General features: G+C 34.1%; 4 protein-coding genes and 4 pseudogenes across 5 annotated transcripts; 3 read left to right on the top strand and 5 right to left on the bottom strand.

Annotated features, from left to right (window-relative positions):
• Positions 1 to 1465: 1465 nt before the first annotated feature.
• On the bottom strand, positions 1466 to 2036 carry LOC114190174 (indole-3-acetic acid-induced protein ARG7 pseudogene; annotated as a pseudogene).
• A 726-nt stretch (positions 2037 to 2762) lies between these two features.
• On the top strand, positions 2763 to 3317 carry LOC146884507 (auxin-induced protein X10A-like). The gene has a single exon (XM_085665181.1). The coding sequence runs from the start codon at positions 2879 to 2881 to the stop codon at positions 3161 to 3163; it is 285 nt and encodes a 94-aa protein (XP_085521307.1). The 5' UTR covers positions 2763 to 2878; the 3' UTR covers positions 3164 to 3317.
• A 1336-nt stretch (positions 3318 to 4653) lies between these two features.
• On the bottom strand, positions 4654 to 5330 carry LOC114189929 (indole-3-acetic acid-induced protein ARG7-like; annotated as a pseudogene).
• A 1758-nt stretch (positions 5331 to 7088) lies between these two features.
• LOC114190173 (indole-3-acetic acid-induced protein ARG7 pseudogene) lies at positions 7089 to 7627 on the bottom strand (annotated as a pseudogene).
• Positions 7628 to 8237: 610 nt separating this feature from the next.
• LOC146884506 (auxin-induced protein X10A-like) lies at positions 8238 to 8790 on the top strand. The gene has a single exon (XM_085665138.1). The coding sequence runs from the start codon at positions 8340 to 8342 to the stop codon at positions 8622 to 8624; it is 285 nt and encodes a 94-aa protein (XP_085521264.1). The 5' UTR covers positions 8238 to 8339; the 3' UTR covers positions 8625 to 8790.
• A 1561-nt stretch (positions 8791 to 10351) lies between these two features.
• LOC114190150 (33 kDa ribonucleoprotein, chloroplastic-like) lies at positions 10352 to 13101 on the top strand (annotated as a pseudogene). Its single transcript, XR_014983909.1, has 5 exons — positions 10352 to 10780; positions 10940 to 11041; positions 11710 to 12006; positions 12111 to 12238; positions 12554 to 13101. The product of XR_014983909.1 is annotated as a 33 kDa ribonucleoprotein, chloroplastic-like (transcript).
• A 1776-nt stretch (positions 13102 to 14877) lies between these two features.
• On the bottom strand, positions 14878 to 16605 carry LOC114189855 (syntaxin-121-like). The gene is made up of 2 exons (XM_028078572.2): positions 15757 to 16605; positions 14878 to 15580 (listed from the first exon to the last, which is right to left on the bottom strand). The coding sequence occupies exons 1-2, from the start codon at positions 16307 to 16309 to the stop codon at positions 15225 to 15227; spliced, it is 909 nt and encodes a 302-aa protein (XP_027934373.1). The 5' UTR covers positions 16310 to 16605; the 3' UTR covers positions 14878 to 15224.
• A 908-nt stretch (positions 16606 to 17513) lies between these two features.
• Positions 17514 to 20382, bottom strand: LOC114189854 (syntaxin-121-like). Its single transcript, XM_028078571.2, has 2 exons — positions 19681 to 20382; positions 17514 to 18288 (listed from the first exon to the last, which is right to left on the bottom strand). Exons 1-2 carry the CDS (start codon positions 20243 to 20245, stop codon positions 17861 to 17863), a joined length of 993 nt encoding a protein of 330 aa, XP_027934372.1. The 5' UTR covers positions 20246 to 20382; the 3' UTR covers positions 17514 to 17860.
• Positions 20383 to 24905: the final 4523 nt, after the last annotated feature.

Here is a 24905-nt window from a genome sequence, read left to right as displayed (position 1 = left end):
GCTCTGTTGTGGGTTTTGGCACACATGATATATGTTCATCTACACAGACATATAAATATAAACACTAACAACAAACTCCACAATCCACTTAATTATAGGCTATGTAAGTTTCACAAAAAGTTGGATGGATATTCCTCTGTATTTATTTCTGTCCCTCATGTTTGAATACCCTATACCTAAATAAAACCTAAATTTATTTAAATTCAGAACTAGTTGAGGTAAAGAGGAAACTCTGATTTGGATGCCATAAGAAGAGAAGAGCCCATATTGACACAAGGATATTTTGGACATATCTCTAAGAACGAAAGCGTCACAAAACATTTTATGTCATGTCCAGCAGAAATAAAATACTAAAATGACAAAAGGGTAGTTTTTTAACATAGGTTGATTAAACCCTATCAGTAGCAAGTGTTGACTGCAGTGAGTAATTTGTTTTAGGATTTTCTATATATCCTGACATTTGACAATCATATGAAGAATAAATGTGTGATACACAACAGGAAATTTTCAATGTTGAATGCAGTAACGTTCTCAATTCCAAAAATTGAAAGAAAGAAAATATACTTATGATCATTTTACCGTGGATTAGTGTCTCAGACTTCCTCAGTAATTTATAATTGTATCATCTAAATAAAGATCACCCAATATTTCGTCCTTATGAAATTAGGAACAACAAAACATTCTACTTGATTATATTTTCCCACTGTCATTAGTTTTAGAAATTTTCTAAAATCTGAAGAAACTCTCACCTAGCAGAACACTACCAATCTAAACAAAAAATAACTACATCAGGAAAGAAGTATTTTCGAAAAGTTTTCGATGTTATTAGTTAACAGATCATATAGCATGGAAAGAGACATTTTTATCTGTATGTGTCAAAGTGATTGTCACCTAAACACTAAATATGTCAACTTGGCCTTTTTAATTACATTATTTGAAACCCATTTGGAAAGGGATATTTTTAATTACATTAGATGATACCAAATTAGAGAAGAACTGAATTGCTTGATGATTTACAATTTAAAAATCATTTTGCAATTTGCTGTAACCATAATCATTATTTTCTGCCTTGTTCAATCTAAAGTTGGCCCTGTGAATAATTTCTAATGGCATTCTTAAGGAATTTGGATATAAAGTTTTAGATGGTCTTAAGGATCAGAATCTGTATATACAGTGAGAACTCAACAAAATACATACAGTAAATTATGGTATGATTAGGGCATATACATAGCTGAATGTAATTTGTCACCAAATTCTGTCTCAAGAAATACTACTTATGTAATTGAAGGTGGAGCATAGACCATAAGTACAGAGCATGTATCTACGCTTGTTAGGAAATGGCGTGTTTCAGTTCTTGTTTTTAAATTGATAAAAGTGAGGTCTATCTATTTTTTCTTGCTGCTATCAACGGTGTTCGCTCAAGGAGAAGGAAACATTGTAACTAACAAACATGAAACACAGAAAATGCTTGATCAATTGTATTTTTTCTCATTGCACATAAAAAACAATACTGTGATTTTTTCAATCTTTTCCCTATTTCTTGAGAAAGGGAGTTGTTTACAAGTTGAGAAGATTCCTAGTGTACAAAAATGTCACTTCTACTCTAAGTCAATCTCCTGAAATGTGAGATTTATCATCCATTCAAGCAAGAAGTTATATGTTGGAAGACATCTTCGGTGCAAGGAATTGTGAGGCCACCCATGGGATGATCATATCCAAACTCTTCCTCTGCTTTACTCAACAAGTCTTGGAATAGAGGTTGGTTCAAGTGTGATACAGGAATCACAAATCGTTTCATATCCTCTCCCACATACACTGCAAGGTAGCCCTTTGGTGCATCCAACACTTTTGAAGATGCTTGATTTCTGGCAGATAAAGTCTTTCTGATACCAGGCAAACGAAAGCCCATTGTTGTATTGACCGTGTGAGAAATATGAGAACAAAAGGGTTTTGAGAAATTCTTGAAACTAAGTTTTTGAATTTTGAACGTTTTAGGATGTGAATGAATTGTGTTGGTCCTAAACGCGTGCAGCCATGAATTATATATAGAGATAAAAGGCTATCGGAGAAACCACTTGATAGATGAATTATTGGTTCAAGAGGGGACATGACATTGGAGTAATGGAGCCAAATCAGAGACAAGTTATATGGAGTTGTCTTCAAGGACTTATTTTATGAATAGGCTTAACGTGAATCTCTACAAGAGAAAGTTAGATCATGTTAGTATGCTACACTTATTAAGGGCAATGTGGGCCAGAATCTTCACTTATGCAAATCTCTTACTTTGTTGTTCGAGTTTGGCATCCACAAAAAGTTGTGGGTCATAATCACACATTCAATGTTGCTTCACTTATAGCCACTGTTTCAGAGCTATCTGAATTCTCAAAATTGACAGGTTGCTTATGCCACCATGATATTAGTTGGTGCATGATAGGCATATATCAATAACATTAGTCTTATTTAAAGAAACATGTGAGATGTCTACGGTATGTCTACAACATGTCTATTGTTGATGTAGCCAAAGTCCATATGTGAACAAGAATTAGGTTTCACCTTTGCTGACTTCGTGTAGAAAAATCTGTTGGACATTTTCTTATGAGGTAAGAATGTGGGGTATTATGACACGCACTCCCATTTATCCATGAATAATGTCTGTAAGACAATACCATGTGATCACATACCCCTTCCTGGACCCCATCATGGCCTTGTGAAAAATCATTCAGAGTTCTCATCAGGGACTATATATATCCTAATGTTTTCCTTCCCGAAGCAATCCAAGTCATTTGCATTCTGAAGCATCAGAATTCAAATATTTCATCCTCACACAAGTTTTACATCACTCAGCAGATTATTTGTTTGTGAGAGAGAAACAAAAACAATGGGTTTCCGCTTGCCAGGTATTGTTAGACAGGGATCATTTTCATCATCCAAAGCAACTCGCAAGGGAGTTGAAGTCCCAAAAGGCTATCTTGCAGTCTATGTTGGAGTTAACATGAGACGGTTTGTGATTCCAATATCATACTTGAACCAATCTTCATTTCAAGATTTACTAAGCAAAGCTGAACAAGAGTTTGGATATGATCATCCAACGGGTGGCCTCACAATTCCATGCGATGAGGATGAGTTTCTAAGCCTCACTTCTCGCTTGAATGAGCTGCTGTAATTGAAGCTCTGATAGAAACTAGGATAGATTACTTGAGGCAAAATTGTACAGAAGGAACATTCTTTTTTCATGAAAATTTTCCATGTTTTTCATCCCTGTATAATGCAAGAAAAGCTGGAAATTCTGATATGAATGAAGATGACATTTCCGTAAACACTTTTTATTGCTCTTTGCCAAATCTCAACGAATTCTTATACCACATTATCCTTTTCAGACCAGACAGTTTTGCTCCTTTTTGTATTTCTTTTATGCTCTGTTGTGGTTTTTGGGACACATGGTTATGTACATCTACACTGACATATAAATATAAACACAAACAACAAAGTCCATAATCCACTTGATTATGAATTCATGGTCGTCTGTATTTATTCATGTCTTATGTTCGAATACACTATACATAAATAAAACCGAAATTTATGTAGATTCAGAACTAGTTAAGGTAATGAGGGAACTTTGATTTGGATTCCAAAAGAAGAGAAGAGTCCACGAAAGCGTCACAAAGCATTTTATATTATGTAATAAAATAACAAAAGGCTAGTTTTGTGAGAAGTTTTTCCATAGGTTGATTAAACCCTATCAATAGAAGTGTTGATTGCGGTGATTAATTTGTTTTAGGATTTTCTATATCTACAAACATTTTACAATCATATGAGGAATAATTGTGTGATCAAACTTGGGAAATTTTCAGTGTTGAATGCAGTAAACTTTCTCAATCCAAAAATTAAAAGAAAGAAAAAAATACTTATGATCATGTTACCGTGGATTAGCGTTTCAGACATCCTCAGTAAGTAAAGTTCATGGAGAGTAAGTAAGCTATGTATAAAGAACGAAGGGTGATCAAAGCTTTGTAAGCTAGTTACAACCAGAAAATGAAATAGAGAGATGAATATCAAAGACGTGAAGAAAACAGATAGTTTTATTTTAAAAGTTGGATTAACATGATGAACAATTTAGGGTATTCATTCTTAGAGAAAAATTTCATTTTATTCGTTTAGAGAGTGTCATTCTCTTGAACAACTTTTAACTAGGAATATATTGAATCTAAATCAAATTAAATGATTAGATTTTGTACCAATATCTATTGAATGGAAATGATTCTGGTCAACCTAAAATATTTCATATTTTTATAAAAATTAATTATATTCTAAAAACTCTGTACCAAAGATAATTAATTGTATTATGTAAATAAAGATCACCCGACATTTCATTATGAGAACAACAACACATTCTACTTGATTATATTTTAGTCTTTTCAATGCATATGGTTACACGAAAACCTGCATTTTAACTCTCAATGCAATGGACTTATATGTCTTATAAGTCTTTCATCATCTTATATAATATTTTCACCTATGTAAGATTTTGACTCATACTTGGATTATTTCTAACAGTTTTTAAATTAATAAAAGTAAAATCTAGCTATTTTTTCATATGGCTATCAACGGTGTTCACACAAAAAGAAGGAAAAATTGTAACTAATAAACATGAAAGACAGAGAAAAAGCTTGATTAAATGAATTTTTTCTCATTGCACAAAATACTGTGATTTTTTCAATCTGTTCCCTATTTCTTGAGAAAGGGAGTTCTTTACAAGTGGAGAAGATTCCTAGTGTACAAAAATGTCACTTCTACTCTAAGTCAATCTCCTGAAATGTGAGACTTATCATCCATTCAAGCAAGAAATTATATGGTTGAAGAGATCTTCGCTGCAAGGAATTGTGAGGCTCATATCCAAACTCTTCTTCAGCTCGACTCAACAAGTCTTGGAATGAGGGTTGGTTCAAGTATGATACAGGGATCATCAACCTCTTCATTTTCTCTCCAACATACACCGCTAGGTAGCCTTTTGGTGCATTCACTGCTTTTGAAGACGCTTCACTGACTGCAAATATTGTTTTCTTGCTTCCAGGTAAACGAAAACCCATTGTTGTATTGATTCTGTTACAAACTTGAGAAGAGAATAGTTTGAGAGAACTCTTGAATATAAGCTGTGTAATTCAGAATGGTTTGTGTTGGCCTATATGCTTGAAGCCATGTATATATATATAGATAAAAGGATAAGAAACTCGCTGATACATAAATTATTGGTTAGCGAAGGATATGAGATTGGACTAATGGGAGCAGATGAAAGACATGGCATATGGTGTTGTCTTCAAGAACTTATCTTAATAATCAATGTTACATGTATTTATGGAAAGGAAAGTTAATGGGAACATCTTGTATGCCACTTATTGATAGTGGTGGGGAACGGAAACTTCATTTTTTCTAATTTCATGTTCTGTTGCTTAGAATTTGGCACGTAGCAAAAAAATGTGGTTCTCTTCTTAAGCCTCTACTGATATTAGTTGGTACGTGGTAGAAGTGTATGAACATTATAGTCTTATTCAAAGAAACATGTGACGATGTCTTAGGCGTGCCTACTCTTGTCTGTCATTGATGTAGCTAGATCACAATAAATGAACACGAATTAGCTTTCACCTTCGATGATGTGTTTAATGTCTGCACTCCCAGTCATCCATAAAAGAGGTCTCCAAAACAATACCATGTGATCTCGTATACTTCCATAGACCCATCATGGTCTTGTAAAAAATCACTCATTGTATAAATAAATGGCAGTTCCTGTGTTCCCATTAGCAAGTGTACAAACACTATTTCTTGCATCCTCAAGCAAAACAAGTCATTGCCATAGTGAAGCATAACAATTCAAATATTTCTTTCTCTCGCAACTCCTTTGACAGCAATCAACATATTTGTTTATGGAGCAACCAGAAACAATGGGTTTTGCATTCCATGTATTATGAGACGGACATCATTTTCTGGTGCCAAAGCAACTCACAATGGCCTTGAAATCTGTTTATAGTATTCCAGAGACGATGCTGATTTTCAAACACTCAAGGAACTAAGTTTTATGATGAAATATAGCTACTTGAAGTTGTGTAGAAAATTTAAAACGAGGAATATAATTTGGGGCTAAATTGTTTTCTCTTTTGTTTATTTTTGTTTCTTACTTTCTTTACTACAATCAAAACATTTTAAATATTGAAAAGTAACTCTTAATGCTATAAGTTAATAAGAATTACATAAATACTACTAAATACTCTTAAAAGCGATTTAATAAACACTCAATCTCCACTAAGCATTTATGATACCACACTATTCAACATTCTCCAATTAATGTGTTCTTCTTAAACTCTGTAAGCTTCTCTTATTTTTTGAAGGTGAAGTCCTTGATAAAAATATCAGCAAGTTGATCATTGGACTTGCAAAACTCAAAGTTTACCTCTTTAACTATTTCACGAATAAAATGGTGTTTAACCGTTATGTGTTTTGTTCTTCCATGGTAGTTTCTTGCCCGTACCAATGGCTGTTTTGTCAATACAGCTGATAGTTACAACATCTCGTTTTCACCAAAATTTTCAAGTATTCTGTTCAATAAATTGCTATTGTTTGTTGGGATGTTAAGCTAGCTGAAATATATCCAACCTTTGTAGAAGTTTGAGATACACCTAAGTCGGGTGAAAGAATATATCCAGAAGATTTTTTCATACCATTCATGCATTTTGCCCAATAACTATCACAGAAGCCAACTAACATTGGTTCAGTCTTCTTGACGTACTTTATTTCATAGCTCAAAGTACCAGAATGAATCTTACCACTCTTCTTGCTGCACCTAGATGGATATCACTTGGATCACTCGTGAATGGAAATAGTAAACTTCTTGCAAGCATGATATCAGACCTACCTTAAATTAATGAGGTAAAATAAATTGTTATCACGCTTCTGTAGTTTCTAGCATTAACTTTCCTTCCTCCATAGAACACTGTAACTAATGGAGCACTGTAACTAACAACCAAAAAACTAAAAAGGAGATGCTTGAGCAGTTGAGTTCATTCTCATTGCAGAAAAAAAAAAATGACAGACTCTGATTTCGTCAATCCGATGATATTTCATTTCCCAAATTCTCAAGAAAGAGATAACTTTACAAGTTGCGAATATTCCTATTTTACAAAATTGTTACTACTATAATCTATGTCAGCCTAAAAAATTGAGATTTATTGTGCACTCAAACAAGAAATTATATGTTCGAAGACATCTTCGGTGCAAGGAATTGTGAGGCCACCCATGGGATGATCATATCCAAACTCTTCCTCTGCTTTACTCAACAAGTCTTGGAATAGAGGTTGGTTCAAGTGTGATACAGGAATCACAAATCGTTTCATATCCTCTCCCACATACACTGCAAGGTAGCCCTTTGGTGCATCCAACCCTTTTGAAGATGCTTGATTTCTGGCAGATAAAGTCTTTCTGATACCAGGCAAACGAAAGCCCATTGTTGTATTGACCGTGTGAGAAATATGAGAACAAAAGGGTTTTGAGAAATTCTTGAAACTAAGTTTTTGAATTTTGAACGTTTTAGGATGTGAATGAATTGTGTTGGTCCTAAACGAGTGCAGCCATGAATTATATATAGAGATAAAAGGCTATCTGAGAAACCACTTAATAGATGAATTATTGATTGAGGAGGGATATGAGATTGGAATAATGGGGCCCAATTAGAGACAAGCAATATGGTGTTGTCTTCGATTAATAACATGTATCTCTCTACAAGAGAGAGATGTATCGTGTTTAGTATGTTACACTTATTAAGGGCAGTGTGCAAATTTCACGGTTTGTTGTTAGACTTTGGGGTCCACAGAAGTTGTGGCTCATAGTGTCTCATCACACATTCAATGTTGGTCGCCACTGCTTCAGAGTCATCTCAATCCTCAACATTTACAGGTTGCTTATGCCACCCTTGTATTATTAGTTGGTACATCTATTAATGATGTAGCTAGAGCCAAATCAGTGAACAAGAATTAGGTTTCAGCTTTGGTGATGTATCTAACTTCATGTGGACTGGCACATTCTTAGAAGGTAGAATGTGGGGTATGGCATGAACTCTCATTAATCAATGAATGAGGTCTCAAAGACAATACCATGTGATCATCTGTCTCTCCTTGGACCCCATCATGGCCTTGCCAAAAATCATTCACAGAGTTCTCATTACAGACTATATATACATTATTGTTTTGCGTCCTCAAGCAACCTAATTCATTTGCATTCTGAAGCATCAGAATTCCAATATTTCAATATATACACTCAGCATATTATTTCTTTGTGAGAGAGCAACAAAAAGAATGGGTTTTCGCATGCCAGGTATTGTTAGACAGGGATCATTTTCAGCATCCAAAGCAACTCGCAAGGGACTTGAAGTCCCCAAAGGCTATCTCGCAGTCTATGTTGGAGTTAACATGAGACGATTTGTGATTCCAATATCATACGTGAACCAATCTTCATTTCAAGATTTACTAAGCAAAGCTGAACAAGAGTTTGGATATGATCATCCAACGGGTGGCCTCACAATTCCATGCGATGAGGATGAGTTTCTAAGCCTCACTTCTCGCTTGAATGAGCTGCTGTAAATCAAGCTTTGATAGAAACTAGGATAGATTACTTGAGGCAATTTTGTACAGAAGGAAATTTCATTTATTTTTTTTTGCAATTATTTTCCAAATTTTTCATCCCTGTATAATCCAAGTTGGAAATTCTTACTTGAATGAGAACGTTAGGACTATGCATTTCCATAAACATTTTTGTTGCTTTAGGATTTTCTACATCACCTGACATTTTACAATTATATGAAGAAGAAAGGTGTCTGATCAGAAATAGGAAAGTTTCAATGTTTAATGCAGTAAACTTTTTTCGCTTCAAAAAAAAAAAAGAAGTGATTATTTCCAAACTCTTTCCTAGCTTCAAACTCACAGAAGCAGCAGCTGATTTCCATCTCTTGCAGACAAAAGTAAGGCGAAAGAAGGAGGAAGTTGGTAGCCATGAAAGGACTCTCTCTAAGAGATCTTCATAAAGGTCATCCAGAGAAAAAAACGTTCAAGTGTGAATAGTCTCCATTTTCTGGAGAATTTCTTTTCAAACCGTGTTCCATTGGCCACAAATTTGGAGAAACCAACTGTAGAAACAACAAAGGTGTTGAGACGTTATCAAAAAATCAATCTTTTTTTCACTTTTTTATCACTCATAAACGCCAATTGAAGTGAATTAAGACTTTCAACTTAAATGGGTAACGCCAAAAATTGTTTATCTGCACCCAAAAAGATCAAAACTTTCCCTTTCTTTCTCCAACCCCGTGAATTCGCAAGACTCGTTCTTGAATTTTTGTAAGTTGAAACCTGTACCCGCACCCATGAAAAGCTACTAAAGAAAACTGACAAGCTATAGTTTAGAAGCAAACATGAAACTAGAGACTCCAAAATCCAAAGCAATTTCATTCTTTTCCCTTTCACGACTAACCCTATTATTAGAAATCAACGCACAAGATAAAAAAACAGTAGAAACAGTGACTCGAGACAGAAGGGGTTTGATTTCATGAGAAGAAGTGGTGACTAAGCATATAAACAAGCATTCAACGGAACGCAACAATCTCTCACACAGAACAATAAGGAAGTGAACGCACAATCTTCTCACATATTCGATTTACAGAAATCTCAATCTTTAATCGATCCCTAAAAGTGCATTAAAATTAAAAAGAGTAACAAAATAAAATAACGCGTCACGTGTCGTCACAAAAATAATCACACTGGACATTATTACGTAAACTAAACTATTTACATAAAATTAAAGAAAAAAATTTTAAAAAAATTAATTAAATAAAATTTACGAAAGTTAGAACTAAATTATAAATAATATTAAATTAGGATCTAACTGAAAAAAGTTAACCAAAAGATCAGATAAAATTCTTTTTAATGAAGAGGTAAGCCAATATTTACAACTAAAATTTTGGAAAATATAGCAAAAAAAATCCATTAAAAAAATGTATAGGGACAAAAAAATATATTAATATTACATAAAAAAAATTAATTATTTACAAAATGACCCTTAATAATTAATTAAAGAAGAGATAATATTATTTTAATAAAATTATCGACAATGAAAAAAAATATCATTACATAAAATAATCTATCATAAACATAAAATATAATTTGCATATTAAAAAATATTCGCTCACAATAAATTTTAATTATAATATAAGTCATATACATTATTAAGATTATTTATCTATTATAAATTTTAATTATATAAAATAAATGTTTATTTTATTCCAAACTAAATGTTTATTACAAAAGCGAATTCTAAGGAACATATCCATTCCAATCCAAGGTCCACGTTGTTACAACTACAAATGGTTCCTTATTTTTTCCAAACCAGAAACATTCAGAGAAACATTCATGCTGTAAATTTGTTTTCCATGGCTGCTTCTTCCCTAATCTTCAACAGTTCACTCTCCTTTAACTTCTCACACACGGTCATATCCTTCAAACCTCAAAACCTCAAGCCACAATTTCCCTTTTCTTCTGCGATCTCACTTTACCATCTTCCCCTGTCTTTGGTTTCCTTCCAAGACGCTCAAAACCCACTACAGCATGAAACCCTGCAAAAATCAGAGCCAAATGCCTCACGCTTAAACCATTCAGCGAGACTCTTTGTGGGAAACTTGCCTTATTCGTTGCCCTCTTCTCAGTTAGCTCAGCGGTTTGAAGAGGCTGGCAATGTTGTATCCTCTGAGGTTTGTGAATTTTTTAGTTTTTTTCTTTTTCTTGAAACCCTTTTCGATTTCGGTTGTTTCATACGTAGATTTGAGGTTTTTGGTTTCTGGGGTGTGTTGGTTATAATAGTTTAGATTGTGTTTGTGACTCTTTTTTCATTTTTGCGGTTGAATATGTAGATTGTGTATGATGACATTACGGATAGAAGTAGAGGGTTTGCGTTTGTTACAATGGGGAGCGTGGAGGAAGCTGAATGTGCAACTCGAATGTTTGATGGCTCTGTAAGTCTTGCTCATACTCTAGTGTCGAAGATTTTCAGATGGGTGATTCGTTGAAAATGAAGTAGTTCAGATGTCAAAGTAGGGTTCTTTTTCCTTTTGCTACTGTCTACGCTATTCTATTTGTATGTAGTTTGAGATTGAGTTTGTTTAGTTAAGTGAAGGTAAATATCGGATTGTAACCTTTGATTGGAAAATCAAAGGAATGTGATAAATACCACATGTTTTTGAAGCTGTACACGTCCTAATTAGCAGGATGAGATATCAGAACTTGGCTATTTTGGAATTAGAGTTTGAGTTTATTTTGTCTTGTTATGCCATATTGGTGGTAATTCAGTTATCTTTTGTAGATGGTGAAGATGGAAGCGGACATAGGGACTAGAGTTATAACTTGGTGCATAATCAAGGCCTGGTTATGAAATAGTTTGATAACAGTTCAGTTTTCCATGTCTTGTTATCATTATCTACGAAATATATATCATCTTTTTTTATGATGTTGGGTCTTGATTTAGGAAATATGAAAGGCCACAAAGGCCACTGCTGGGCCAAGAAAAGCCTTTCATGCCAACACAGTTTTCTGTGAGGAGTTGTCATCATAATTCAGTTGTTTGCTGTGCTATACAAGTGAACAGAATTCATCTGATGGTAATGGCTGTGATGATGATGAACAGGAAATTGGAGGTAGGATTATTAAGGTAAACTTCACAGAAATACCCAGAAAAGGAAAATGGAGAGTAATGGGTTCAAACTACAGAGGCTTTGTAGACAGCCCTCACAAGATTTATGCTGGAAACCTTGGTTGGGGTGTGACTTCACAGTGTCTTAGAGATGCCTTTGTTGAGCAGCCAGGCTTCCTGAGTGCCAAAGTCATCTATGAAAGGAACAGTGGGAAGTCTCAGGGATACGGGTTTGTCTCTTTTGAAACTGCTGAGGATGTAGAGGCTGCTTTGAATTCTATGAATGGAGTGGTATGGACAATTTTGGTTGATTTGTTTTGATAGTTTGAGTTCATCTTATGATGTCAATTTAACTGTGCAACCACTTTCTTTGTATGTGTAACACACTGTTCTAGGAAGTTCAAGGCAGGCCCTTACGTCTGAATCTAGCTGCAGGATGAGGGGACTTTATCTCATCTCATAATTCATCAGAACACAAGTAATGTTGGTAGCATTGAATTGGTGTTTAGGGTCAGCATCTGAGGTATGTGATTGATCATTTTTTACCCAAAAAGTTGCTTATGTTCATCTAAATCTGTGTAATGTGATCTTCCTCTCATTTCCTGTCATTTGCTGGAAATCAATCATATTTATCCCATTGGTTGTAGAAGAAATGTATTTAATAATAGTACTAAAGCAATCATAAGTAATACACTGAAAATTCATTCAGCTATGAGCATTTTTCATGGTTACTAATTTGGAATGAACAAATCGTTTTTGTTTCTATGTTTTCTTCTATGAGTTTTGTCGACTACTATTATTTCTGGTTCTCATTAATTTTTTTATTTTCATGTTACAGCCTATCTAGAGCATCCTTACTGATGCTAACAAATATACAGGACATTCAAGGCAACCTTACATTCATAGAAATCGCCAAGGTAACGTTATATTTAGAAGAATTGTCACTCAAAATTTGCATATATGTTCACGTATCCTTATTGTTTAGTGAAACAGTTGAAGTTGTTCTTACTAGATGAGTCTTGGAAGAAAATCTTGGAAGGTCGCCCTTGAACAAGAACCGATAGTGTTTAGCTCCAATCAAAGAATATATGACCAATGACTTGCATTTGCTTGGTTAGGCTTGTAGGATGTTTCTTTGTTGATTATTAAATGAAGAGTTAAATATGTTTTTGGTCCCTGAACTCTTAGTGAATTTTGGAATTAGTCAATTTCGAAACTTTTGGACCAATTTAGTCATTCATCTTTCAAAATAGGTGGATTTAGTCCTTTTAATTAGATTTTGTTAGGTTTATTTGATGTTTCGTATGCATTTCAGTATTGTATTTGAATTGTATATATTGTTTGACACATTTTTACTTTATTGTTAAGTCAAATATTATTATGAAACGTGCTTGAAATATCAAATAAATTCAATAAAATTTGATTAAAATGACTAAATTGGTCCAAAGTTTCGAGATGGACTAATTTCAAAATTCATTGAAAGTGAAGAGACCAAAAATATATTTAACCCTTCAATGAATCTTGGAAGCTTTCTTGGTTAGTTTTGGGTGCTTGGATCTTATATATTTACATTAATTATGTTTTATATTTATGCCAACGTGTCGGTAACTATTAATTAATGTTTGTCTTTAGTGTTATGAATGGATAAATCGGGTAGACATCACAATAAATTGAACATTTACTAATGTAATTATAAATTGAATCTTCTCAAAGATAATTATAATCATTATTCAATACTTCATATCCAGATATTGTGTAACGTAGAGTTATTGTTAATTTTAATGGAGTGTGATAAACAATAAGGTGGTTATAAATTCGTTTACTAGGTGAGACGTAGAGTATAATCATAAGTCATGATACAAATTATTAATGACAAGTTTTGGACAACTTTCTTTCTATTACGTTTAAGTTTAACTTGCTTTTAATAATTGTTGCGAATATTTGAAAATTCTCCACCACTTCTTCTAGACATAATTCAATAGATACGTCGCTATTGAGGACATTTGGAATTACTTAAGTGCATTATAACGATGTACTTTTTTTCAATGATTACATAATACATATTTATATTTATTGTGTGCATATATTACTGTGATGCAACAATTGTATTATTGACTTTTACTTCTTTTTTCCTATAGATGGTCCCAAATAGGCAGTTCCTTCTTAAAGAAATTGTACACTTTAAACATTAGTTTTTACATTAATCTATATGTTAAGTGGTTCATGATATTGGTTTAATTTTAATTCAATTATATTAGTGTCTAATATTAAGCGAATTTTATTTTATTAGGATTACTTCAATTAACGTAAATCTGACTCTAATCTAAATATTTATTTATTAAAAAAGATTTAAAATGATTTTTATATATTTAAAAAGACTAATCTTTTGAGTCATGTTAGAGTTGATTAAACTGTTTTTAACGGTTGTAATTAACTGATATTAATATTTGAAAATTAAATTTATGTTTTTTTTGTAATGGACTTAATAAACTAATATTCAATAGATTTTTATAATAACGAAATGATTATTTTAAAAAGAAAATTATTTGGCTCGGATAGATATAAGATTCAAATATTCCATGCTTAATATAATATTTTTTATTTCATACTAAACTCACAAAACTTTATGTTTTGTATGATAAAGGAATTTCACATTTCTGTATGTAACATGTACAACGTTGAGTGAAAATGTTAATGGATGAGTTATTGATGTGGGTAAGAAAGAAAGAGAAGTTAAACCATCTTCGACAATAGAGTTCGTCAAAGATGTTAACCAAATCCATGAATCTACCAACCAATCAGATGGTTCAATCTATGATGTTTCGACACGTCTCATAAATGGTGTGTTCTGTATCTGATATGTATCAGATACATACACTTGTACGATACTTGTAAGACACACTGTATTCAATTTGAAAGATATTTTTTTATCTTTCACATGATTTTAACAATTAAAATAAGGAACAAATCTTATATTTTGCATATTGGATATTAGATAGATAGATTAGATTCATTTTATGTTAGTTAACAATGGATTAGTTGACACTGTCAAACTTAACATGTATATACACGTCATGTCTCGTGTCCTATATTTTTTCAATTTAGTTGTATCTTCGTGTCCATATCCGTACCCGATTATCCGAACAAGATAGAAAGATGATATGAATAATGGTACAACTCTTATGTACAAATAAACAAACAAAACAATCACTATAGTACTTCACTCATATGAAGCTACCTAAATTTACAAATAACCAGGTAATTTATACATGCATGCAAAAGAATATACCACCTCCATAAAACTGCTTCTGCGAATTCTCTTCCTGCCTTCTAGAAACCGAACCAAAACTTCTTCAAACAGGTACCGGTCCAACGTGGAAAATTTAGAAAAAATGACCAAAAACATTACACAAGACTTGACTATAATAACATAACAACAATGATGTTTGAACCAGTCCACGTTCTTGGCAGCCACCACTGGAAGGAGGAATAATAATAAATAATATTAATCAATTTCTTAAAACTATGGGGAGAACTATGATCAAGATGATAATAATGAGCAGAATGATGGCGTAGCAGGTCCACTTTCGGGTGTTTTTCTGGTGCTTCCTTGCTACTTGGAGTTGCTGGACCCCACCTCTCACGTACGAGTTGGCACGTGCTACATGGCTCTCTATGTCGTCCAATTGCTCTCCCTGGGACTGCACCAACACAGCCATGTCTAGGAACACCTGGTGCAGCTCCTTCAGGTTTCGCTCTATCTCTTTCACCGTGTCGTGCCTCTCTTGAATCTCTTGAATCGTCTCCATCACGCTCGCTCTACCTTGCTGCTGAATCGCTTTCTGCAAAAATGTTTCACTCTCACCTGTTCCAACATAACACTTAACTTCATGTTTCGTTTCGTCTTTCAAATCTCGTACCATGTTTTCGATTATGAATAATCTGTGTTTCCTAACAAAGTCAAACATATCCTATATCTAAAGGATGATAAACCAAACACGCACAAAAATATGAAACAAAATTTTGAAAATTGATACACACCTGTAGAAATGAGAAGGTCGATGGTTTTGTCATCGGGGTTCTCTCCGGTAACAGTATAATACCTCCGCTGCACGGTTTCTCTGTACTCCGTCGATATCAGTTGTCTAAGGTTATTGAAGTTGTCCATGGAGTCTTTCAGATTCTTCCTCAATCCGTTCACCACAGATGTTCTGGTTCGGTCCGAGGAAGAACCCGGTCCAGAACCGGGCAGGTTTCGGTTTGTCTGGTTGGACTTGTCCAGCGCTTCGAGCCGGACCTTGATGAGCTTGGCTTTCTTTAAAGCCAGTGATACGTCAGCGTCCATGCGCGAGCGAAGCTCTTTCACAGCGTTAGCACTGTGAAGTGTCTTGCTTTTTTCGTGGGAACCGCGCAAGTTCTCATGGAGACGCTCTAGCTCTTTCAACTCTGCTTTTACCGGCTCAACTTCCTCAAAGAACTTCTCCAGGTTCACGCCGCCCTCCACCGCCGCCATCTCGACCACGTGGTGGTGGTGGTGGTCCGGCGAGGCTTGGTCGCCGTTGCGGGTGAAGGAGCCCGAGAACAAGTCGTTCATTTTAAGGTTCTGGTGTATGGAGGAAGAGAAGTGAAAGGAATTATAAGATGAGAGAAAATTATCCCAATGAAAGTATTGAGAAAATTTGTATATGGGTGTATAAATGGCAGAGGCTTTGGAACGAAGGGTTTGAAATTTTCTTTAATAAGAATAATATTTTGGTGAAAGTGGGGAAGACTGGTTCAAATTGCAACATGGTTTGTAATTTTTAATTGGGTAAGAAATAATGAGAAAAACACGGTTTTATTATATGCAAAGTTGATGGGTCATGCACAAATGGTGGCTTTACAATATGTGAGAAAAATAAGAATGTGTGTGGAAAGGTAGCAGACAGAGAAGGTGATAACGGGTCAAAGGAGGTTGGGACTGGAGAAATGGGTTTGTGGGAAATTTCGTGTGAAGTGGAAAAGTATAATCAGTCTTGAAATTTGGGAGCCAAGGAAAGGGCAATGGTGGAATACTGCAGAAATAGAAGGCTCAAAAGATAGAAAAAAATTGAAAAAAAAAGGAGATTTTGGTTTAGCAGAAACTAATGCTAGTATTTTGTTACAAGCAGTCCCAACTGTTAACGATCCTAGGAATGGACCCCAATCAAATGGTTCAAAAATCAGCAAGTCAATGAAGAATTTTAACATATAGAAGTTTCATCACTGTAGCCTAACCATGATAGAACAAAAGCAAAACAGAATTACACTGTTGAAGTCTATAATGCTGCTACATATTCACAGGTTCGTTTCCCCGCTTTCCTCTTAAAAAATTAACCTAAAGGACATTAGAAACAAGAATTTACTGCTCGTTTGTCTAAAGTGATTTATAAAAATAAAACCCTACACGTAAATCCCCTTTACCTCCATTGTCATTTTCCATTCCCATTTTTCACTTGCACCACCGAAGACAATTATGGAGATGTACATTGAGATGCCCCTCATAATTTGTCGAGTTCAATAATATCTTAAGTTGCAAAAGTAATAGATCAGTGGACAATGTAAACTTGTGTATGATTATAATATCAACAGATTCAGTTGAAACTGAGTTAAGTTTCTGTCTAATAATGGCAACTGCAGATACAGTTTTTAAAGTAGATACTTAGTATACTAATCAATTGGAATAATTGCGATATAGCTCTGCCTATTGGACCCTCAGAAAGAGAAGTGTATGATGAATATAAGATAGTATGAGGGAGAGTAAGATACTGTACATCATATTTAGGGAAAGATCCCTTTATATATATAAATATATAAACCATCAGTCAGCAATACAAGTGTTCAAACTCATAAAATACTTACAGAAAAAGAATATGATGCTCAAAATAATGATCTCCAAAAATCTACCTCAACAGAACAACCAACCATTTCCTTCCCAGATTAACCATCCAACCGTTCCATGGATTGTAATAAAACTGTTGTTCACCCCCAACAGATTTTCTTTGAATGCACAACCCAATCCATGTTTCCCTCAACCATGCTAGATCCCAAAATATAAAGCTCAATCTTCAAATCAAAGTAAATGAAACAAGTATGTTTCGTGAATTATAGATCCTAATCCCTAAGGCTAAGCAGGAGGTGGAGGCGAAGGTGTTGTTGGTGTAGACTGATTACCACCATTGCCGCCACTACTGCTCTTTTCCCATGGCCTCACAGTGAAGAGCACCACAAACAAGATGATCACCAGAAGAAGTATGATACAATAACAGGTCCATTTCCTGGTGTTTTTCTGGTGCTTTCGTGCAGTCTGCAAATTCTCAGTTCCAGTGTGCACAAACGATTGAGCTCTTGCCACATGGCTCTCAATATCATCCAATTGTTCACCTTGATGTTGCACCAACACGGTCATGTCAAGGAATACTTGGTGCAACTCCTTCAGACTCTTCTCCAACTCTTTGACAGCATCATGTCTCTCTTGAATCTCATTGATGGTGTCCAGAATCCTACCCCTGCCTTGCTCTTGAATGGCCTTCTGAAGGAAAGTCTCACTCTCACCTGCATAAAAGTGAGAAACATATTACTATAGGACCTCCAAAACTTGCATCAAATCAGATTTAGACAAAATTGAACCCAAACCTAATCACGAGGACGAAATAATGCTTCACAAACTGGAATTTGGAAGACCACTTAGAAGTCCAATAAATTATCCACTAATTTCATCAAGTTTTATTTACTCCTCACTTGAAGCAATGATGGAGATAATGAGAACCTAATCATGACTTTGTTCTAGTAGATTAGAATTGAAGCCCCAAATTTCCTGCTATTAAACTTTTGTCTCTTTTTAGTAGATTTACTATTTTTTTTTCAACTTTTTTAATATACAATCCAAAATCCACTGAGTCCCAACTAAAAATGAATCGAGCACCATACTACTGAAGAGTCTAAACTAAGAACTTCCTTGAGAAACCAAAATCCTTGGTTATCGAATTCCTACTTGATTTAACATCTTAGAGAATAAGAGAACGATTAGATTATTCACAACACTTCTCTCCAACATTATTGCTTTCTTTTTTTTATTTATCTCTTTCTCTCACTTCATTAATCATATCTCAAACTCCTCTTTTCATATCTACCTCCTTGTATCTCTCTTTGTTGTATAAAATAACGTCCAAGTATAATTTCCCTTCAAACAATGATCAAGAAACCACACCTAGTTTATATCCACATAAGACAATCTTATTCAACTCAACTCCACACATCAAAAAATCTCGCATCCTAAGTATTAGATACATAACTAGTATTCAAACTCAAGACTATTTATTAAGCTAGAATCATGGTCCACGCGATTTGTGGTAAATGGACCATTTAACATTAGAAGAGTGTATGAAAAGAAATGAGCTGGCTGTCACATGGACAAGAAGGCAGGCAACGCCACGACTATGACTTGATGAAATAAAATTAAATACAAATAAATTTTCTTAAAAAATGTACTTTGAATTTAGTTCAATCTCACAAAACTGCATACTGCACAACATCCATTGTCGAGAATTTAATGGCTTGAACATATGATTAGATATTTTGTGGATAATTCTATAGCAGTCCAATTTCAGGCAACACAGTAGACCTAACAAACTCTACTAAAATAGACTATGTTATCATTAAAATTGACTAAGAAATGAAGTTAAGGTGAGTTTTAAACTCCCTTATATACTATAATTTCTTCGTGTCTCTGTAACGATAACCAACAAAATTCGCTAAATTAGATCAAATTAAGATAAACACATCATCATTACGCTGTTCCATGTGATCCCTTAAACAGGTTATTGGGTTTGAATCTATTGAATGGAATGAGAGCTTAGACCCCACTAAAGCTGAAAAGCCACCTTCTAACGGAGGGTGGTTACTCAGTAACGATAACATACAAATAAATCCGAAACAAAACCTTACCAGTGGAGATCAAGCGATCGAGCGTGTTATCATCGGGATTCTCGCCGGTGACGGTGAAGTAGCGGCGCTGCACGGTCTCCCGGTACTCCGACGATACGAGCTGACGAATATCGTTGAAGTTCTCCATGGAGTCCCTCAGCTTCTTCTTCAGCCCGTTGACCACGGAGGTCCGGGTCCGGTCCGAGGAGGAACCGGGTCCGCAGCCTGGCAGGTTCCGGTTGGCGGCGTTGGAGCGGTCGAGAGCCTCGAGCTTGAGCTTGATGAGCTTGGCCTTCTTGAGAGCCACCGAAACGTCACCGTCCATGCGCGAACGGAGGTCCCTAACGGCGTTGGCGTTGTGCAGCGTCTTGCTCTGCTCGTGGCTGCTCCTCAGACTCTGCGCCAGTCCCTCCAACTCCTTCAGCTCCTCCTTCACGCCCTCCACGTCCTCAAAGAACTTGTCGAGGTTCACTTTCCCGCCGGCGTTCCCGTCACCGGCGCTGGACATCTCGATGACGTGGTGGCGGTCCGGGGAGGCCTGGTCGCTGCGGAAGCGAGAGAAGGAACTGGAGATCAAGTCGTTCATGGTTGCTACCTTGTTTTCTGGGACTGAACAATGAATCGAAGGTGTTTGTGAAATTGTGAAATTGTGAAACTGTGAAATATGAGAATCAGATCTTTGTGAGGAAGGCTTATTATGGTTCTGGATTTTTCAATTTGATTCAACAACTACCGCGTCGTGAGAAGAAAAGAGAAGTCAACGTGGGGTTTAAGATGACGTGGATGAGAGGGAAAGAGTTGAACTGGTGAACAATAGAAGCGCGTCACATAATCACATTCTTCTTTTCACGTTTTCTAATCTCATCGTAAAATAATTTTTTAAACTAAATCACTCAAAATTTTCGAATAATAAAACATATTCGAAATAAATGCAATGGGGTAATTCCCAAACATATATGGTAAAATTAGAAAATAATCATTAATTTCGTACTAAAAATCATTTTCTCTTTTGCTTAAGCTTAAAGAGAAAGCGCGTTTAGAATGGGTTAAGAGCGGAAAGAGCACTTTTACGGTAAGATAATTTGTATTTCGTTTCAGTTTTCAACCCTAGCAGTCAGCGTAAACAGAAAGGCCTATGAGGTTGTATTTTGCATTAATTATCTATGATTAGTTTATTATTTAAAAGGGTGAAAATTAAGCATAAGAGAAAAAAATCTTACCTACTCTATAAATAAATAGAGAAAAATCAATTTCAGGAGTATTAAAATTTAAAATCGATTTTGAGAGCATGGTAACATATTTAGATTTTTTTTTCCGCCGGAGAAAATTAATTCTAGAGAACAAAATTCATTATTGGAAAAATACTTTTTCCTTTAAGTAAATTTAACTAGTATAGAATTTATAATATGTATCTTATTTAAATTATAAAGGTTGTTCTAGTTTGTTAATCAACGCTACATCTGCCACTTTTAAATATAACTTAATTTTCTGAAAATCAATTTTACCAAAATTCTATACCATGATTATCGCTAGTCCTATTCCAAGATAATGAAAAACAATAATGAAATTCATTAACTTTAAAACTAAGAAATTTTATTTATTTTTCTTTATTCTTGAAAGAAATGCACACATTGACATGAAAAGAAGGGGAACCTTCTTTTTTGGCAATATTATATTTATGACACTAGAGTGAATAATCCCCTTCCATGATTAAACGAACATATCAAATAATGTTAATAAATCTCACTTTCACACTTTGATTTAAAAAAAAAAACAAATTAACGGGTGATATTAGAATAATCCATACAAATTTTTAGTTTTTCTTCTAGTAATATATATATATATATATATATATATATATATATATATATATATATATATATATATATATATATATATATATATATATTCTTGTCCTTTATTGTTCATCATCTACATCATAGGTGAAAGGTCTTTGTTTCTCATAAAGCACATAGATAAGAATTTTTTTTCTTGCTATTTATTTCCCACCAACCCAAATACCTTGGTGAGCATGACCTAATCGACCTTTTTTGCTTCTCGTTGCAATTCTATAAAGCTGTTTTAGTATTATTTTGGGCTAATTAGTTCTACAAAATAAAAATGCATTTTTAAGCAAACTTCTTACTAATTTAATATATATTATTTTTGGAGGAGTGGAACATGGTCTTTTAATATTATTTTGGGTTAATTTGTTCTTACAAAGTAAAAATGAATGCGTTTTTTAGGTAAACTTCTTATTGATTTTTATATATTATTATTTTAGGATGTGCGGCACATGGTTAAATTTATCAATCTTGAAAAGAGAAGTCTTGTGATAATGTATAAGTATTATGGCTAGATTTATGTGTGGAGAAATTTAATACATAGTAAAATTATATGGATATCATTTTGAAGAAAAATTAATTCCCCAAACTTCCAATATTAAGATGCAAATCAAGAGAATAAGTGTATTCAAGAGATCCCATGGGAATAATAATCTTCAGAGAAAGTTCAAGTCATGATTAGGGAATGTTTCCTATTCTTTAATTCTTTTCAATTTTTCTAATAAAGCTTCTCAATTTCCAAAAACACTAAGTTATATCAAATATTTCAAATGCTTAGAACATAGGTTCACACTTCTAATTGTTCAACCAAAAGAAATATTATCTTGGTAGGTAATGGATAAGTTGTTTCTAATTCTTTTTTTTTTTTCTTTCTTCGTCACTTTTTAGTGAGGATGAGCACGTAATCTCACATATGAAGAGTAAATCTAAGACACATTATTAAATATATTACAAGAGGCACAAACAATCTTTAATCTTTGGAGTATTTTGTATTTACAAAAGGTTGTTGTTCTCCCAAGACATAAAGATCCATTGTGGGTGGTTCTTTTTTTTTTTTTTTTCTTTAGTTACTCTCTTATACATTTAAAGTCTAGAAACTAGTTACTAAGAGACATTAAGTCTATGTTTGAATTTGAAAATGAATTTAGATGAGCCAATATGAGTGGATTTGAAGGAAAAAGGATGTGAAAGTGAAATTATTTAAATTAAAAAAAATTGTGTGAAATGAAAAAAAAACGAGAGGAAAGTCTGTGAGTAATGTGATTGGTTTGATAGATTAAAAGAAATATTTTAATTGATAAAATTGTAAGATAACAATTTTACCCTTATGTTTAAAAGGTATTTTAAGATAAATTGTTGTTAGTGAAAAATATATGTTGAAATGAATTGTGAGTTATTATTTAAAATAAAAAGTTTTAATTGATGAAATTATACTAAAATAAAATGAGATTATTATTATTGTTGTTGTTATCCATGTATCTTGTGATGTTAGCTTCTAATGTTATAAGGAAAGATAAGTTGTGAAGACATCGACTTTTAGTGATACATGGAAAGGTGCACGATGGAGGAGTTGTGTTCGATGAAGTCGTGGCGACAAAGTGAGGCAGTATATGACTCATTTTAAGAAGGATGTGAACGACCGAATAATCAATTTTGAGAAAAATAAATATATAGGGAATTGATTGTGAGTAAACATATAAATAGGAGAATCGATTTTGGGAGAAAAGAGAATTGATTTTGAAAGGGGGGGGAGGTAAAGGACAATTTATTATGGGTGAAAATGGGGTGAAGAGAATTGATTATTGGCGAGAGGAGGATTGATTCTGATTCAAAATAAAATAAGGGGTGAAAGTTCAAGTGAAAAAATGAAGGGCCAAATGTGTAATTTAGTATGGGGTGAGCTGGTTGTCTCCCTTCTTCTCCTCACTTGAGTGAGAGCACTTATTCCTTTAAATCTTGCAAATCCATGCTTTCATTTTCATTCAAATCACTTGATCTAAACTAAACACGCCTTGCTCTTCCTTCTTCAACTATAGTACATCAGATGAACCAAACACAAACTAACACTTGCTTGGTTGACACTCCATCTTGAGCCCTGCTTACATGACATAGCCTACTTGTTAATGTGAACAAAAATAAAACCATCATCACGCATTAAATGTCATTTAGTGTAACTTAATAGTCTACTCATTTATATAGTGGTGAAATTTGTTTATCCATCTTTATTCATCTACTATTTTACATAACATATTGTCATGTACAATAAGAGATGTGGTCTTTTAAAGTTTTAGACATACATAAATTTCAATTTCACGTCAAAGCTTATGAACTAAAAACATCTTTAACCCTTATTTTACTATTTATTTATTTTAATTAATTTAATACATTCCTATTTATCGTAAAAATAGGTTGTAGACTCATTTGCAAACCATACCAATTATTGTAGGTTTAAATATATTTTTTGTCCCTTAATTTAAGTGAAAATTGGATTGTCGAATAAGTTCCACTATTGGTTAGTTGAATGGAATGATTTAAGGTTATGGAAACATGTGTATTTTCTGATTTTGGCTATATATGGTATTGTTGAGCATTGAACTAAATTTATGCAACATTGGATTATTTTTAATTATGTGTTGGGAATACAAGTGTAAGTCTAAGTTTCACATTGGATAAAGATGAGAAAATGAAGCACCATATATAAGGATGAAAACCCATAACATCATTGTCTTAAGGTTTTGGGTTGAGGGTGATGTAAATCCTTATGTGATTTGACTTAGGTCTCATTGGTGTTGTATCTCTTAGTATACTTTGTGGTTGCAGCTTAATTTGTGTTTGTAATGAGAATTTTGATGGAAGGGTCATTGTCAATTGTGTTTTGCGATTTGCGGCATGTGCATGGATGAAGCTTTTTGTAGTTTACATATACTACTCTGGTTGTTTGTGCGGTAGACTGTGGTGTTTAGTAATGTTGGATCTGCGTGGTAAGGGTGGAGCTTGAGATCTCTAGTGGCGACGGTGGCTTCCAACGAATGGTGTTGGTTTGGTTGTTGTGGTGATTGCGTAGAGGGCCGATGGTGGTTGTGCGATTAAGAATGTTGGTTGTCTTGTAGATTTGCTTGAGGAAGAAGGAAATTACGTGGCAACTCCTGGTTGGTCAGATTTGATAGTGGATGATTGTGACACGTGGCATTTCCTAATTGGTCATATTTGATAGTGGAGGACTATGACATGTGACAACTCTTAATTAGGAATATTGTCAGTGTTAGGATGGGTTTTTCTAGCGATATTTTTATACATGGGCATTGACTAATATTGATGCAAGGTGTATGGAGATTATACACGGACATTGATTAATATTAATGTAGAGTGTATGATGTTTATGCATGAGCATTGACTAACATT

The sequence above is a fragment of the Vigna unguiculata genome, chromosome 7, assembly GCF_037176805.1.
Source record: "Vigna unguiculata cultivar grain cowpea cultivar isolate G323 ecotype 2 chromosome 7, ASM3717680v1, whole genome shotgun sequence".
Taxonomy (NCBI): domain Eukaryota; kingdom Viridiplantae; phylum Streptophyta; class Magnoliopsida; order Fabales; family Fabaceae; genus Vigna; species Vigna unguiculata.
The sequence above is the reverse complement of the archived record's forward strand: the minus strand, read 5'-3'. Positions and strand labels throughout refer to the sequence as shown.

Excerpts from the sequence above, each read along its gene's own strand:
- LOC114189854 (XM_028078571.2), bottom strand. The coding sequence starts at position 20,245 with ATGAACGACTTGATCTCCAGTTCCTTCTCTCGCTTCCGCAGCGACCAG. Across the intron at positions 18,289-19,680 it reads CGATCGCTTGATCTCCACTG|GTGAGAGTGAGACTTTCCTT; the intron begins GTAAGGTTTTGT and ends ACTTTTATGCAG.
- LOC146884507 (XM_085665181.1), top strand. The coding sequence starts at position 2,879 with ATGGGTTTCCGCTTGCCAGGTATTGTTAGACAGGGATCATTTTCATCA.
- LOC114189855 (XM_028078572.2), bottom strand. The coding sequence starts at position 16,309 with ATGAACGACTTGTTCTCGGGCTCCTTCACCCGCAACGGCGACCAAGCC. Across the intron at positions 15,581-15,756 it reads CGACCTTCTCATTTCTACAG|GTGAGAGTGAAACATTTTTG; the intron begins GTGTGTATCAAT and ends ATGTTGGAACAG.
- LOC146884506 (XM_085665138.1), top strand. The coding sequence starts at position 8,340 with ATGGGTTTTCGCATGCCAGGTATTGTTAGACAGGGATCATTTTCAGCA.